The sequence below is a fragment of the Accipiter gentilis genome, chromosome 27, assembly GCF_929443795.1.
Source record: "Accipiter gentilis chromosome 27, bAccGen1.1, whole genome shotgun sequence".
Taxonomy (NCBI): Eukaryota; Metazoa; Chordata; class Aves; order Accipitriformes; family Accipitridae; genus Astur; species Astur gentilis.
In genome coordinates, this window is record NC_064906.1 from 17,555,631 (window position 1) to 17,571,153 (window position 15,523).

At 41.2% G+C, this 15,523-nt stretch overlaps 1 protein-coding gene across 1 annotated transcript in view; it reads left to right on the plus strand.

Annotated features, from left to right (window-relative positions):
* EPB41L4B (erythrocyte membrane protein band 4.1 like 4B) overlaps nucleotides 1–15,523 on the plus strand; it is a 174,140-nt gene that overhangs the window by 126,040 nt on the left and 32,577 nt on the right. The window contains exon 20 of the mRNA XM_049830427.1: nucleotides 12,865–12,969. Coding sequence (XP_049686384.1) covers nucleotides 12,865–12,969 — 105 coding nt within the window. The remainder of the gene's footprint in view (nucleotides 1–12,864; nucleotides 12,970–15,523) is intronic.

Sequence of the window (15,523 nt, forward strand, 5' to 3'; positions counted from 1 at the left end):
ATTAGAGAGGAGGTTACACCATGGGTATTTGGAAATTGCCTGCCTCTGTACATGTGGTAGTACCATCACTTTGGACATATTTAGTGTCCAAATCAAAGAGGGAAGTTTGATGAAAAAAATTTATGGGTTTAAAGCATGGCAATCACGCTGGCTGCTAATTATGCTAGTGTATGTGCTATATATATGCAATATACATATGTACTAGAGCACTAGTCATCTCACGATTTTATTTTATAACTTTCTGGTGGTGACTCTTGCAACTGAATGCAGACATTTAAGCATCTTACAGAAAAGTCTGGATGAGGGGGGTAATGAATTATGTCTGACAAATTAAATCATTCTGAACTCAGAAAGAAACAGTTATGGTTGTGAAAATTCGTCAACCCTTTTTTCAAATGTGTATCTTCCCTACATGGTGATAAATCAGCAATAGTCTTCAAAAAAAATTTCATTTAAAATTTCCTTTCTGATTAGATCGGACTGGCAGAGCTGCTATGTTTGCTTAGTGAAAGCAGCTACCTTTTCTCCTGGGCCATTGCCCTTTTTAGACCTCTACGAAACTGCCTTAGGACCACTGAGAAAATTTCATCATGGATGTTACACAGTGACCTCTTTCTTCATTTAATAGAAATGGGTTTCGTCTACTGCCTTTGCCACAATACCCTTTGTTGGGTTGCTGTCACTTCCAGAAGCAGTTCAGGAGGACCTGGTTTGTAAAGCCCGGGGTGATTTGGAGCGTGGCTACAGATTTGTTTTCCACACTGACCTTTGCTGAACTTCTGCATAATATCTGTAGGAAAGCCTTCCTATTTTACATGTTGCAATAGATTCTCTCCTGCTTCATCACGCTGAGCTGTAAATTAGTTGTGTGCTTTGTGAGGTGAAGTACTATTCAGTATGAGTTAGGATGGCAACCTGGCTGCAAAGCTAATTTTACTATTTTCTTTTGCACACATCCAAGCTTATAAACTCATAAAAGCCACTTTGGAGTTCTCAGTAAGCAGCAGTCTGGTGTATATTTGTCTAATATTTATTTTTATCTAGTTTATGTCAAGCATTGTTTCCTCTACAGTTAGTTGTGCCAAATGAAATGGTATTGTTTTATTGCTTTGTGTCTGTGTCCTGGAGGTGCAAATATACAAGTAATCAATGCTCAGGGCTAGACTAATTTTAACAGCCTGCGTTCAAAACTCAAAAAATAATGGAAAATAAATTCAGTGTCTAACCAATTCTCCTTCTCCTTCAAGTGGCTTCCCTTTCTGCAGGGACGTATGCACCTTTGCAGACAGCCAGCATGTGACCGATTAGCCAATGACATCCTCTATAACCTCTATTTTGTGGACTGGGCTGGACATAAATGATGAGCCTTTGCTCTGCTAGGAATTGCATCCGAGTAGAGCCAAGGGTTAGTTCGTACTGGTCAGACAAGTCACCTGGGAGTTCTCTTCTTTAGTTGAGAAATAAACAAGTATCCTTTGTAAAAAAGCCCTCCCCGTGGAATATAATTTTTATTCCTGTGAGTACCCGTGCAGACATTCCTGTAGACAATACCTATGTGAATGTTTGAGGAATATTTGTTTGCCGAAATATCTTGCCAGGTGAAACCAGTATCTGTCACAGCTGTTTAACAATACTCCACTCTTTTCATGCAAGGGATTTATAGCAGGGACAGTGACTTTATGTATTTGATTACCGACGACTGTACAATGCACTAGCAAAACATTCTGGTTTTTTCCAAACCCAAGGCACTGGGAAATTTGTTCAGGCTAGCTAGTAAACAAACATATGCAGTTTTGTTCATTAACTGAAGCACGAGTTGTTCATACAAATAGGGAAATAGAAGGTGAGGAAGGAGGGCAGTAGTGCTTGTTTGATTAAAGAACTGTGCTCTCTCTGCTACCATTTTGTCTGCTCGTCCGTTGCCACTCTGAAGATGACGCTTCTAATGAATTAACTTCTCGGCTATAGCCTGTAATCCCCCTGAGCAATTATTTTAGCATCTGCCACGGCAGACTCAATTTGGCTAACAATTGCTATAGCTCTTTGTAGCATTAGTTCTGGTTCAGCTAGTAATTACTCATATGTATGTGCGGTATAGCCACTTTCGCTACGAGCAGGTCTCCAGTCATTTTGTTGGGCATGGCCTTGGAATGATGTCGTACTTACGCAAAGTCGTCATCTATCAGTCAGTTTATTCACCTGTTTTCTGCGTCTGTTGGCAAACTGTGGACGGTTCTATATCCAAGTCATTTTAATATGGGGAAAAAAAACCCCACAGCTGAAGCTGAAATTGCACTATTTTGTCAGCTTTCAGGAAGGGAAAGCTTGTGAAATTTGCTCTGTCATTCGGTGCACAGGCTGGAAGCACAAGGTTGTCTCCTGATCTGCCTGTTAATAGCTAACCTGTGCACGTCAGATTAAGCTGCAGGAGAATGTGGAACTGCAGAAGAGTACAGTCCTCTCTCCTCCCTGCTGTTGGAGATCATTGCTATATGTCTCTATAGCTTTCCCTCCTCTGGATAGGATTTTATTTTTTTTTTTCCTCCCGGACTGTTTCAAGTGCTGGTTCCCACATTCAGTGAGGAAAAAGCTGGTGACTCAATAACCCAATACGTGCTGCAGTGTCCTAACTTATACTCTCCTTAATCCTCAATTAAGACTGATATAGTGCACTACGAATTGGGACACAGTCATCCATTGCTCTTGCTGACCCTGCTGCTTTGCTGATAACCCCTAGCAGAGCCGCAGGTCTGGCCAGTGGCAGTAGGGGAATTTGTACGGTTACCTCGGCTGGATCCATCCAGGCTGCGGATGACAGAGCTTTCAGCTGAACAAAGTGAAACGAGAGCAACTAACGGGAGGGGAATTTCAAAAGTGGGTTAAATAGGAGAGTTACCTTGATAAGACACAGGAGTCCTACCAGGAAGAGTTAGACGTGTCTTTGTTACAGCTCTGGTGTAACGGACTTGAAAGCACACGCTTTTTCATCGACACCCACGTAATACGTAGAGAGAAGTACAGCCAAGCTATATAGCCAGGGCGTAAGCATTTTGGACAAAGCAGAACATAATGTTGATTTATGGAAATACCTGAAAAAATAGGTTATATATATATTTGCATTATTTTGCTTTTTATACTGCCCGTATCAAATCAAGAAGAGATACTGTTAGCTTGCAGTTACCACCTTGCATAATGAGGCATGCTTTGTTAAGGCGTGTAGTAAAAATGTGTTTGTGGGAACATCGGTCTAGTTTGGAATTTGCAATGCCAGTCATTTTGCAGTGATTTTTAACAGTATTTCTTTGGGGATGTAGGGCCCAAGTCTGCAAGGGAGGCAGCGATCATGTCACTCCTTTTTATGACCAACAAGAGGAATTCATCTTCCGCTAGAGCTAGAAAAGCCTTTCTAACAGAACATTTTCTTCTGTAGTGTTGTAAGAGAAGGACCTGTCATGGTGGCGAGCTGGCCAGAAGGGGTTATGAGGAAGTAACAGCGGTTATTTCCCTGTCTTTTAGAAACTTCCTTACACCCAGGTATCTGACTCGGCATCCAGATGGAGGTGTTGAGGGAGAATTGTTCAGGGAGAATTCGCTGATTAGATATCTAATTTAATTCAGGTTTGAGATTACTGCATGTTCTTATATATAGTTTTGGTAAGGCTCTCATCACCTGCCTCCAGCCGGGATTCTTTTAGCCTTGAGAGATCAGGGTTCAGGCTGTCTGCCAGAACATTTGTATAATGAAGGAAGTATAAAATATTGTAGGAAATATAAAAATGAAAATTGTAGTCACCCGATTTCTTATCACCTCTGGTCACACCCTCCTCTTGATCAGAGGCCCACCCTGTTTAGTGATTAGGGATGCGGAGGTTTCTCTCCTGCAGCATATCAAGCAAATGTGAATCACATAGTCATCTCTTTACCATTTTATAAACCTCGCCCATTTCTTAGTAAAGGGATGAGCTGCTAGAAAGATAACCTCTTGAACTTTCTTTCCAGAAGTATACCACCTAATTGCCAGCCTGCTTCATTTGTTAAATGTAATAAATATACGGCTAAGCACAGAACCCCATCAAGAGAATTCCTTCCACTATTCCTTTCCTTATTCAAAGCTTTGCCAGACAGAAGGACCACCTGTACAACTTTCCCAGTGCCTATACACAAACTTCTCCTGAAAACTCTTTGAAATATCTGTTTTCTTTCTGGCTATGACCACCTGGGTAAGTCTATAGCGTGTATATGTGTGTGCATGTGCACACAGATTCACACACACAGAGTTTGACTATATTTAACATAAAGGCCTACGCTTTTCTTGTTTTGTTCTCTTCTTCAAGTATGTCCGAATGTAATCCCCAGTATAACTCTGCTGTACCAGCTTCAGGAATTCCTGAGTGAGTGAAGAATTAGACCAAAATAGTCCAGATGTCAGGAACTGCTAGTAGTGCTAATGGAAAAATTAGGCAAAATACTGGCTGTGCTTGGGCATAACCTGTTTGCCAAGCCAAACTTTCATCTTGGGACAAGTCAGACAGTGGAAGTGTTAGCAAAAATGCCTGAAGTTCAACAAAGTTTGGTAAGCAACTGAAGTCAAATTTGTAAGACAGGAATTATCTTGGCAACAGGATTTGTTGATAATATACTTTTTTTCTTTGTGGTCACTTGGAGTTCAGGAAAATTTAGACATGATACATGTCTGATTCAGGTGGTCTGGCTAAAGGTCTTCAAGAGCTGGTACATGTGAACACTAACACCTTCTTCATCTGCTGAACGTTAGTCTTCATTTTGTGAGTAGTTGTTTACTGTTACACACACAAGATTATCCAGATGTTAAAATAGATACACTATTTTGAGGTTATGTTTTGGAAAATTGAAATAGTAATTGACGTTGTTTCTGAGAAATTTTAGTTATTTATCGTGGAATTATAGAACTGTTGATTGGAGCGGACATCCAGAGGTCATCTATTCCAACCTCCTGCTCAAAGCAGAACTGTGACCAACGCTGGATCAGGTCAGCCATGGCTTTGTCTAGCTGAATTTTGAAAACCTCCAAGGATGGAGATTATGCAGCCTCTCATGGAAAATACTGATCAAATGTGTAAACTGAAGTTCCTGCATTTCTGAGGCACAGGTGCCCAAGTGTTGTTAGTCAAGAGCCCTCTTCAACTGAAGCCCGCAAGTTGGCTGGTCAGTTATTACTCTTCTTGTCACTGTTGCCGCTCGCTGTCATGCACCATGTGGTACCTTTATGGACTGCAATATTTATTTTCCCTTATAACATGCTTTTGGATTGCTACCAGCTTTGGCATGCTTTACATCCCACATGGTTCAGGATTTGTCTGCGGATTTCTTTCTGTTTAGACCAACTGCTGCATCACCCTTTGTTGATCCTTGTTATCCAAATTATCTCATCTTTCATAGGATTGCAAATAGCAATATTCTTCTTATGTGGGAGTAGGTATAAGCACCAGCTGGTGCCTTGTGCATTCATTTATTCTAATTTTCTTTGTAAATCTTCCCATCCAAAACCAAATTACGCTATTACATTAAGACTAATTACATTAGAAGCTGCTCAACACGTAACGTAAAATTAAATGTTATCTCACAGAGCTGGATGATGCTGCACACCAGAAAAGAAGGGTGGAAAATATTAAATTATATCAAGTTATACAGGGTACAGATGAATCAGGAGAAGTAATTGCAGGGACTCTTCTGAATGCCCAATGCAGAGTAAGCTTTGCTTATGCAGATTGTCAGAATGTGATTCCCCTGCTGTGGCTTATGCATCTGATGTACGCTAGGCTTTTGAGATTGGCCGCCTTTCATTTTACGTGAATACGTCCTACACCTTTTCTGACCGAACTGATGGTACTTCTTACGTACAACTTTTGTGTATCATCAAGGGAGGAGTGTCGCTCAAAGTGACGGCTGCATTCTTGTGTTTTTCCCTTTCCTTTCTCACCTGCACAGACTATACTAACATTTGAATTATCGTCTCTTGGTATCTGAGCTAACATCCTGCTGACGTACCTGGTGCTGTGTGACTCTGAACCGGTTTTTTTCAGAGAACTTTGGCTCTCTGCAGGTGCTCTCAGGATTGACTGTATAAGCAAGGTGCAAAGTGTACTGATGTTTGCCTTATGTGTATGCATTTTGGAGCTGAAACTAACACCTCGGTATCTGTCTTTATACACACATTTTTAGTGAATGTCAGGGCAGCTTTCCAGCAGCATATAGGTACGTGCACAGGGAGTTTGTTCTAGCTTATCCAACAATATGTACTCTGCACACTGACTTCTGTCAGTAGCACTGACTTGGGAATCTTTGGAATCGTAAGACAACATTTTTTTAAGGAAAAAACCAACTTTCTCTTTTTGCAAGGAAAGCTAGGGTTCTGGGGTGATAGTGGTGTCCTCGGAGAAGGGGAATTTTATTGTACAGCTGCTTATCAGCTGCTCAAGGCTTCAAGGCACATGAATTGATTTTGATTTAGAAATTTCCATTGATAGAGACAGCTGCAGCCCACAACGCTCTCTTGGACGCTGTATCTAACAGCAGTTCTTACAAAGACTGCAAACCAGCACCAGGTCTTCAAGTCTGGGGCCTTAACCATGGACAGTTTCTAGGTAGGTAGTTTCTAAGCATCCCAGAGCTGAAGTTTTGAACCAGCCGTCGAGCGAGAGCTGTGGTAAGAGATGTCCATGTTGATGTTTGGAGGCTAAGAATAGGCACGTCACCTGGATGATTATGGACAGCTTGTTTCCTCAAGTCAAAGACTTCAGTTCCCCAGAAAAACAGATATATACAAACGAACTTTCAGGCAGGTCAGAGTTGAAGCTGATCAAAAATAATATGCTTGTTTTTACCTGACGTGAACTTCAGTGAATCCCAGCAGGTTGTGTTTTCTTAGAATCAGAGTGGACTTAACTCTGTGAGGCAGAGTCTGAAGCATAACATTTAAATACTTCCTTCTAAATGTATTGTGAAATATTCTAGAAAACTAAAAACATTATCTACGTTGACTTCTTCCTAACAAATATTAATTGCTTTTAAAAAGCTGCTTTTTCATTCAATCTTCATCCTAACAAATAAACATTCGTTCTCCATCTGAAAAATTTCAACCAGCGTTTCCAAAACCAAAGTGAATGTCTAAATACACATCAGCCTGGCCTAAATCTAGTCGACAGGTTAATGGATCTGCTATTCTGGCTTTCTACAAGAACCTCACCCAGTAATTTCTGCATCAAAGTCATAACTTCAAGCTGAACTCTTGCATACCCTTTGCATGCCAGTCTGCATTAAAGATTGCAGATAGCACACCTAGATAAGTGCTTTGACTTCATTCTGAGTATTAAAGACCTCTTTGACCTGTTGCCTGAAGTCAGATGCTGATGAATTGCTTGTAAGTGTATTCTTAATCTCTGAGCTACAGAGAAAGGAGCAGTACTCGGAGCTTTCAGATGAGGTTAAATTGATGAAATACCCAACTCGAGGTGCATTTCTTTGGCTGTGTCCCTTAAACTGCGCCTAGGCTCTTTGGAAACTGCAGCATTTATAATGGCTCTCCTGGCTGCTGTATGGAGAGGTAGAATTTGTAGCTCAGTTTGACCTTAGATACTGAATGTTGACCTGCAACATTACTCCGAGCTGGGGGAAAAGAACAGTTTCTGTATCGTCGTTATCTGTTGGACCACAGGAGCATCACATTTTTGTCTAGACTGCAGATGCTTTTTCATTATAAGGACAAGGGAGGGGAGGGAATTTTTTCCTTTAAAAGAAACAGAAGACAAGTGAGGAGGGTGAGGAAAGTCCACAAGCTGTTTTTTGGGTTAGGCTGCTGTAGCAAGGAGCTTTGTTGTACATCTGCAGTCTAGGGGGGGGGGTGGGTGGGGGTGGTGTGTGTAAAAAGAAGAAAATACCTTTATTCATAAAGTTTGATGCTGGCTTTCAAATGTCCAAATAATGTTTTGGAGAGCTAACCTGTCTTCTGAGAAAAGCTACCTTATCAGAGTGAAAAAGCACATATTATTGTTTCTTAACTTCAGATGGCTGTAACTTTGGAAAAGAAATAAGTGTGAAACCCTTAGAGCACAGACTTAGAAAAGATTTGCGTGTTTGCTTAGCTTTTTAGGCTATGTCTTTGCTGCACAAGAGAATGCATCTATCAAACGTTTTTCCTCCTTTTTCCTTTCTTCCTTGCTTTTACTTCCCAAGATTTCACTACCACATTCCCACTCAAAGGGAGTTCTGAAGCCAACAATCAGCCAGTGGGTTTGTTTTGGTTTTTTTTCCCATGAGTCAGCACCTGAAGGCAGATCAACCTTCATGCAGTATCCTTGTAAATCATGGGGCTTTTAGCCTCTACCTCTTGGCCTTAGTCTGGGAGGACGGCACAGAGATTGTTCCAGACGGCGAAACGGGCACAAACAAAACCAGGGAGGATAAAACCTGTTAAAGAAAAACGCAGAAAGCGGGTTCCCCCAGCAGACGTCGGGGGTTTTAAAATTCTGAACTGCATCCTCCGGAGAAAGAAAGTTATTTTATCCCTTTCAGCTTACTGGGTGCACAATCGTTTCAAAAAAGTACGGAGGTCTGCCCGGAGCCAGCTTCGCAGGGGACGAGGAAGGCACATCAGTCTGTAGAAACCACGGTACGCAAAGGGATGGTGTGCAGCCCTGCAAACCAGTCTTCCCATTACAGCTGAGCCAGGATGGGGTGGGACACCTCAAGCCCCTTGGCACGAGCACGTACTTCAACGTGCCAGCGGAAGATTCCGGCTAAATCGGGGCACGTCTGGGGTCACTTGGAACGTTCCGCAGCGTATGGGGTTTTTGTGAGCAGTTTTGGTTTCAGGAGCCCTGTTGGCTCCTACTCTGAGAATAAAACGAATTTCTCGGTTTGGGGGGCATCCCTCTCGAGAAGTCGTTTCTGTTTCTGGGCAGGCTCGTGAAGGTGGTTCAGCAGAGCGGGCCGGCTGCGGCTCGGGAGCGCGCTGGGGCTCCGGGTGCGCAGGCAGTCTCCGATGACCTGCCACTGCGTGCTGACATTCGTGGTTGTTATTGTCATTCTCACCAGGAAGTGACAGATTTTTATGTAAGGTGCCAGGTCATTAAGTAACTCTGTCTTGGTTCAGTACCTTCATTTTTATGCTGTAGTGGTTGGATACTGTTGCGGGAAAAAGGTTTCTTATGAATTAATGACATTGAAACAGAGCCTTATAAAGGAACTCTAATACGCTGATTGTTTTCTTTTTCTTTATTTTTTTTTTTAACTCTGAGTTCTGCTGATCCTTCAACACTTCGGGTTTTGTTCAAGCTATATAGTTTATATAGGACTGTAAACGACAAACGGTGATATCTGCACGTAATGACTCTATTTAAATAGCCAAAATAATGACAAGACTTCTCTTCAAGAATCGTGTCTTTCCATACAAGATAATATATTCTGGCTGTAGAATTCAAAAGGTAACGATAGAAGTTATTCTGCTTCATAGTTGCTTCTTTTTCAGGAGTATCAATGAGATCTTTTTTAAGAGTTTGTGTGATATTAAAAGCCTGCCAGTTTTAAAACACAGGTCAGGCGCTGAGTTGATCAAGCTGGGCACTTACTTCTTGCATCTGGTTGCTGTTGTGAGAGTAGCAAAAGTTCTGAGCATGTTCAGACTGAGGAAGGGTGTTTGGACATGAAACAGGAGCCGTCATGGATTTTTTTTTTAGGCTGGTGTGGAAAGAGCTACCCTAGCAAGGTTTTACTGAGGGCAAAAATCCAGCTCTGCAGTTGGTAGGACTGAAGTAACATTTCATTTTGTGGTTATGGTGGACAGGATTCAGCCAGCCTCTACGGGTGGAGGCACTGCCACTGCTCCTTTGCATTCAGAAGTAGCTTCAATGTACACCCTAGCTAACCTGCAGCTTCTTGAAATGTGCAATTAAATGGTGCTTATGTCTTTCCCGGAGGCCTGATAAATAGTGGGAGAAGGATAGTCACTGCATCCAGCCTCTAATAAAAATGATGGTAAAATTTTATAATAAAGGGAAAGAGATTTTTGCTCTTAAATTTGTATTGCTTTTGCAAAATAAGCAAGTGGGATACCTTACTGGCATGGTACAAAATACAGGTAAAGTTTATCTGAGCAGTCACAATCACTGAAATAAGAGTAGGTGTGTCTAGTGTTACTTTATCTTGGCTTTTTATTTTTTATTGTTCACTTGAAAATTTGCAGCATTCAAAGGAAAACAGTAAGTTTTTCATCTATTTGTTGGATTAGAGAATAGGTCTTGTCTGGTTCTCAAACACTTTTAATCACAGTTGAGTGAAATTTTTTAGGTGAAACTTTTTTTGAGATGAATTCAGACTTAAACTTTAAAACATTTCATATATACAAATCAGTTTCATAACTTGCTTTGAAATCATTATAAACTGCTTTAGTTACAAAATTGCACCATATCTTTTCAAACATCAATTTGATTTTGGCAACTGAAATAGCTCCGTTGAAAGTGCCACATCCTCCCCTTTTTTAAAGAATTGCAAACCCTGAGAATCAAAAGAAGACATATAGACTCTGTAAAACGAAACTTTTTAAAGGAACTGAAATTGTCATTTGAAATTTTCCTTTGTGTGAAAATATCTGATTTACTTTCATTACAGATTATAAAGTTGTCTTGAGAAATGTGAAGTAGCCATGAACTGGAAATAGATTTGTTACCAGCTTTGCTGTTCCACACTGCTGTTGCCTGAGCCCCTTGACAGTGTTAGTGCATCGCTTGTTATCATTTTGAGGAACTTTTTTGTTATCGTTTTGAGGAATTTTGCAACTCACCTGTAGTTTATACCACTGTTTTTCCTCCTGCTTTCACTGGGTTGATGAAAATGTTTAAAACTTGTAAGTACCCTCTTATAAAGGTATTGGAGAATTGTGAGGACTACTCTTTCAGAGCAAGAATTTCAGCTAATGTATTTCAGAGCTGAAAATAGTGACATTGCACACATTCATACCCTTGAGGATTCGACCGTCCCATCCAGCTGTTAAATGGGTCTTAACGTATTTATCCTGCTTATGTCAGAAATTGAACTGAAAATTACTTTGGGTAAATTGAACTCGTAATTTGTCTTAGCTGTTGAAAGCTACCTTTGGTTGAGCAAGAAAGGAATAGCTAGAGCAGTCATCCACTCTGAAGCCTGACTTGATGAAAATGTCATTGGGGGCTTCCATCATGATGTTGATTCACAGATTTCCAGGTCAGACATACTGACTTCGAGATTAAAACAAGACGGTTTGGGCTTTTTTCTTCTCTTATCCTCCCCTTATTTGCCAGCCTAACAAACTCAGCAAAAGGTCTGAAAATCTGGCTGGATTGTTCTGCATTAATCTCACTGCGTATCTGAGATACAAATGACCGACCCTGAAATTGGAATTTGGGCAGGGGCAAATATGAGTCTTGCTGCTATCTGTACTGAATTCTTGAAATTAATGGGATTAAAAAGCAGGGGAAAAGTTGACAAAAGTTTTTCCATGAGAAGTGGAACAAGTAGAGTCATGTTTATGGTTTATGTATGTCCTTTGTACGCTTATGCTTCCCATTGCTCCATCTTATGCTCTGTGACCTCCCCAAAGACTAAAAAACACATAGGAAAACTGAAGGTATAATCTGAAGGCTGTACCATCCCAGTGGGCTCTGTTGTAGCTGGACAGCGGGTTCAGAAGTTATCAAAGAGAATTAATGAAGCTTAAAACCCGCAGGGGCATCAGAAGGAACCACAATTGTGACGATTCAATATGCTTCTCTTATTATGGCTTTAGAAGGCTAATACGATGCAAGTAAACTCGAAAAATTCAATCTAAATTTATACTATTACAGACAGTACTGTGCCACTTCTGCCAGATGGGGAATGTACCTCAGTGCGTGAAGCAGTCCCACCAGCAATCAGCAGGGCTGCTTAAGTACTAACTTAGTATCTGGTTTCAGATTAGATGGCAGAATACCATTTCACAAATTATTAATCAAGACTTTCAAATTCCTCTTTTAATGTTTGGAATATTTATTATGTTTACAGAGTTTGCAATGCACATATGGTGTATTTAATCATAATGTGTTGCTTCAAATAAAAGTAGTATTTAAGAGGATTCATGTGTTTTCATGCCACTCAGGCTCATGGTTGCAATGGTTTCCTCCCAAAATCCTGAAGATCTTGTATTTAGTACTTATGCTATTTGTATTCAAGCCTTAGTTAACTCTACTGATCAATGGTTAAAGAGAAGATCCTTTTATCTGGGTCTCCTTATTCCCACTTCTATCCTCTGCTGGAGCCCCGCAGATGTATTTCACATTCATGAGCATCCGAACCATGTCTGAGTTTTGCCTTTTTTCTAACAAGTATCCTTTTCTTGGATCAAATCCATTAGTTATTTCCCTGGTGCTGCTTTTTCAAATGCTGAATGATAACGTTTAATTTCAGGTAAAAACTATTTTAAGCAGAACAGGTTTCACGATTCATCAGATAGTTTTTGTTAAAGGTATTTTTTGTAAAAAAAATATTTCTAATTGCTGACTGAATTGCTGGGCTGTTATTAAAATATTGTATTTTGGAAAGAGTGACATTTCCAAACGGTCTCTTACATAGGCTCTGTATTTGTAATCGGTTGCTGCTTTTATAGATGGTATGCAATGCACAGGAGGGTGAGTTCGCACATCCTTTTCTGTTCATGGACACTGGCCTGTGAACTATAAATGGAACAAAAGGATGAACTTCAATGGGCACTTGCCACTTTGCAAGATAAATACGTGTTGATGAGTTAGAACTTTGTTGATATGCCTGGAGTAGTTTAAATAAAGACTGTGCCACATATATTTTTCTTGTTATTTTTAGAAGTCCAGCTCCAGTGCGACCTGAAACTACGCCGTCAACTGGCCCTACTGAAAAGCAAGAGATTAAAGTTTCTCGTGTGAGGAAGTTAACGAGGCAGTACAGTTTGTGAGTAACGTAGAGCGTTATCCTTACGTTTTTGCCTGCCGCAGCTGAAAATGCAGGGGGATGCTAATTATTGCTCTAGCTGTGCCTTCTGAAAGGCACGAGTGCAATTACATGATAATGATCTTATACTGATACCGTTCCTTTCATCACTGAGAATCTTCAAGCTTTTAATACGAAATGAATTTGCCGTCCCTATGCGGTTGCTAACCCTCAGAGTGCAAGCCCCTCTGCCTTTTTCTGAGCGTATAGGTTAGGAATTAAAACCCTCTTTTCCACATGAAATGTCCAAGACCTGGTGTGAGCTGGAGCAAGCTGCTCTCTCTGCTTAATTACAACCCCATTTGCGAAATGAAGAAAACAGTCCTTAGCTGTAGGGTGGTCAAGCCGTGCTGTCAGCCGTTCATCCGCAGGAATTGCACCCTCTCGCTCTGATTTTGTCACATGCAGAAATTGCTGAGCCCACTGCAGCCACAGCCAGCAAAGTTAAGTCTCAGTCCTGGCAAGAGTGATCTGTGCCTATAGGGCTCTGGCATCCCACCTACACATAATTCATCCGATCTGAGAGTCTCTAGAGACGTGAGGTGCTGGAGAGATGTGGAAATCAGTTTGTTGGTTTGTCCTTCGTATGAAAGGACAGACAAGGCCACCAGAAACTTGGGGGGAAAATGGACAACGTCAGCATAAACATACTTGTACAAGAACACCAATGCCATAATGAAGAAAAAACTCTGTATGCGGAATGGCAACTGTTAGTCCCTCCAGGAATTTAACATTCTAGTGTCACTAAATATATAGCAACATTAGCAGAAGTTTTCCTTCTCTCCAAAAGCGTTCTAATAAATATTAATATGTAGTTATTTTCTGTCTCGCTATTAAGAACACTGGCTTTTGGTATGGAAAAAAAAAGTAACAATCTGCATCATCAAAACTGAAAAAATATTTAGGAGAAGTTTAGGTAGGAGCAGTTTCCCAAGGCCTGAATGAAGTCTCACTCGCTCTGCCCAGCACAGCTCAGACAGCAGTGGGCTTTTCTTGAACGAGACACCACTTCTACTACCTCTTTTTCTACAAGCCAGGGGAAGGAAATCTCCTACCTATTTCAAGATGCATCTGATTTTTTCCAATTTTTATATAATGCAGGGACTTGTAGGTAGCAGTCAGCAAAGGAAAAGGTTGTGACACGGAGAGGACCGATTATTTGACGCGCTTCGTATGGCAGGTAGCGAACGGGATGCGGTGGCTGATTCTATTCTTTGAGCACACCAATGTGTAAGGACAGGCAAGAAATTCATGTCCTACGGCATGTCTAGTTACAGGTTTTGTACACGCACTTGGAAAAGTTTTCGATTTAAGTTGTAACCTAAACAGGTTGTTAAACTTGGTCCTCAAACACTGCTACATGGCAACCAAAGAGAACAAGGTTATGCTGTGTAGACAATTTTGCTGTAAAGGATACCTCGGTGATGTTATGTATGCAGAAGCAGAAAATTTCCCGTGGGACCATCGAAGTAAGGAAGTAGGATAAGTTGGTGTTGAAGATAGCAAAGCTAGTGAGAAATGAGTTTTTAAGCATCTGGGTGAAAAAAAAATTGCTCTAGGGTAGGTTAGGGCTGGAGAGGGTGTGTTTACCAATAAATAGAAGGTGATGACCAAAGGAGAGGTATAGGTAATTGGACATAGAATAATGAAAATAGGTACCTCAAGGGGGCATCCCTGAAGTAATAGCAAAATCATCTATTACGAGATCATTCTTGTCTGAGAGAGTGTTTAGCCAACTTGTTCTCAAAGGGCAAAGAGAAAAGCTTTGGGCCAGAGACCAAGCACCTCCCTTTTCTGTACGTGAACAGTCAGCCAGTCCCCCAGAGCTGCCGAGCACCTGCAGAACCCGTGGCCCGAGAACGGCACCGAGGAAAGAAGAGGGTAAATGAAAATGAGTGAGAGGTTGTCCTAGAGAGAAGGGCAAGGATGCCAGGGGCCATTGGTAGTTAACAGTCCCACAGAGAATCCAGGAGTGTCTGGGAAGAGCAGAACTTGGGAAGGCAAGAGCTGAAGTGACAAACAGCACGCTGGGAGGCAAGTGGAACGGAAAGGAGACTAGAGGCAGGGTCGCGCAGTGGAAAAGGCAATGGTGTTATTGCACACATAGAGAGAAGCAACATTTAAACAGTATGTTTAAAAAAACCAAAAGTATTTATGTATTGAGGAGTGAATTCTCAGGTTTTGATCGGTGAGTTTTTGAGGAACCAGTTTTGAGTATGTCTTGCCCCCATGTGGATTTTCCGTTGTCCAGTATTAGGCATGAGGAACGGCGCATAAACACATCTAACCGCAGGTGTCACCTATGCTATGGCCGTGTGTAGGGTCAAAGATTCCCTCGTTAAAAATACGGGCTGTGATTTTGTAAATATTTTTTTTTACAGACCCAAATTCTATCCACTTCAAATTATCTTGTGTCTGGAATGCAAATATGGGAAATGCAAAGAAATAGCGAAGGAGTATTGTGAAAGGAATCCAGTGAAGAAGGCGGATTCTCAGTCTTCTAGCTAGCGTGCTA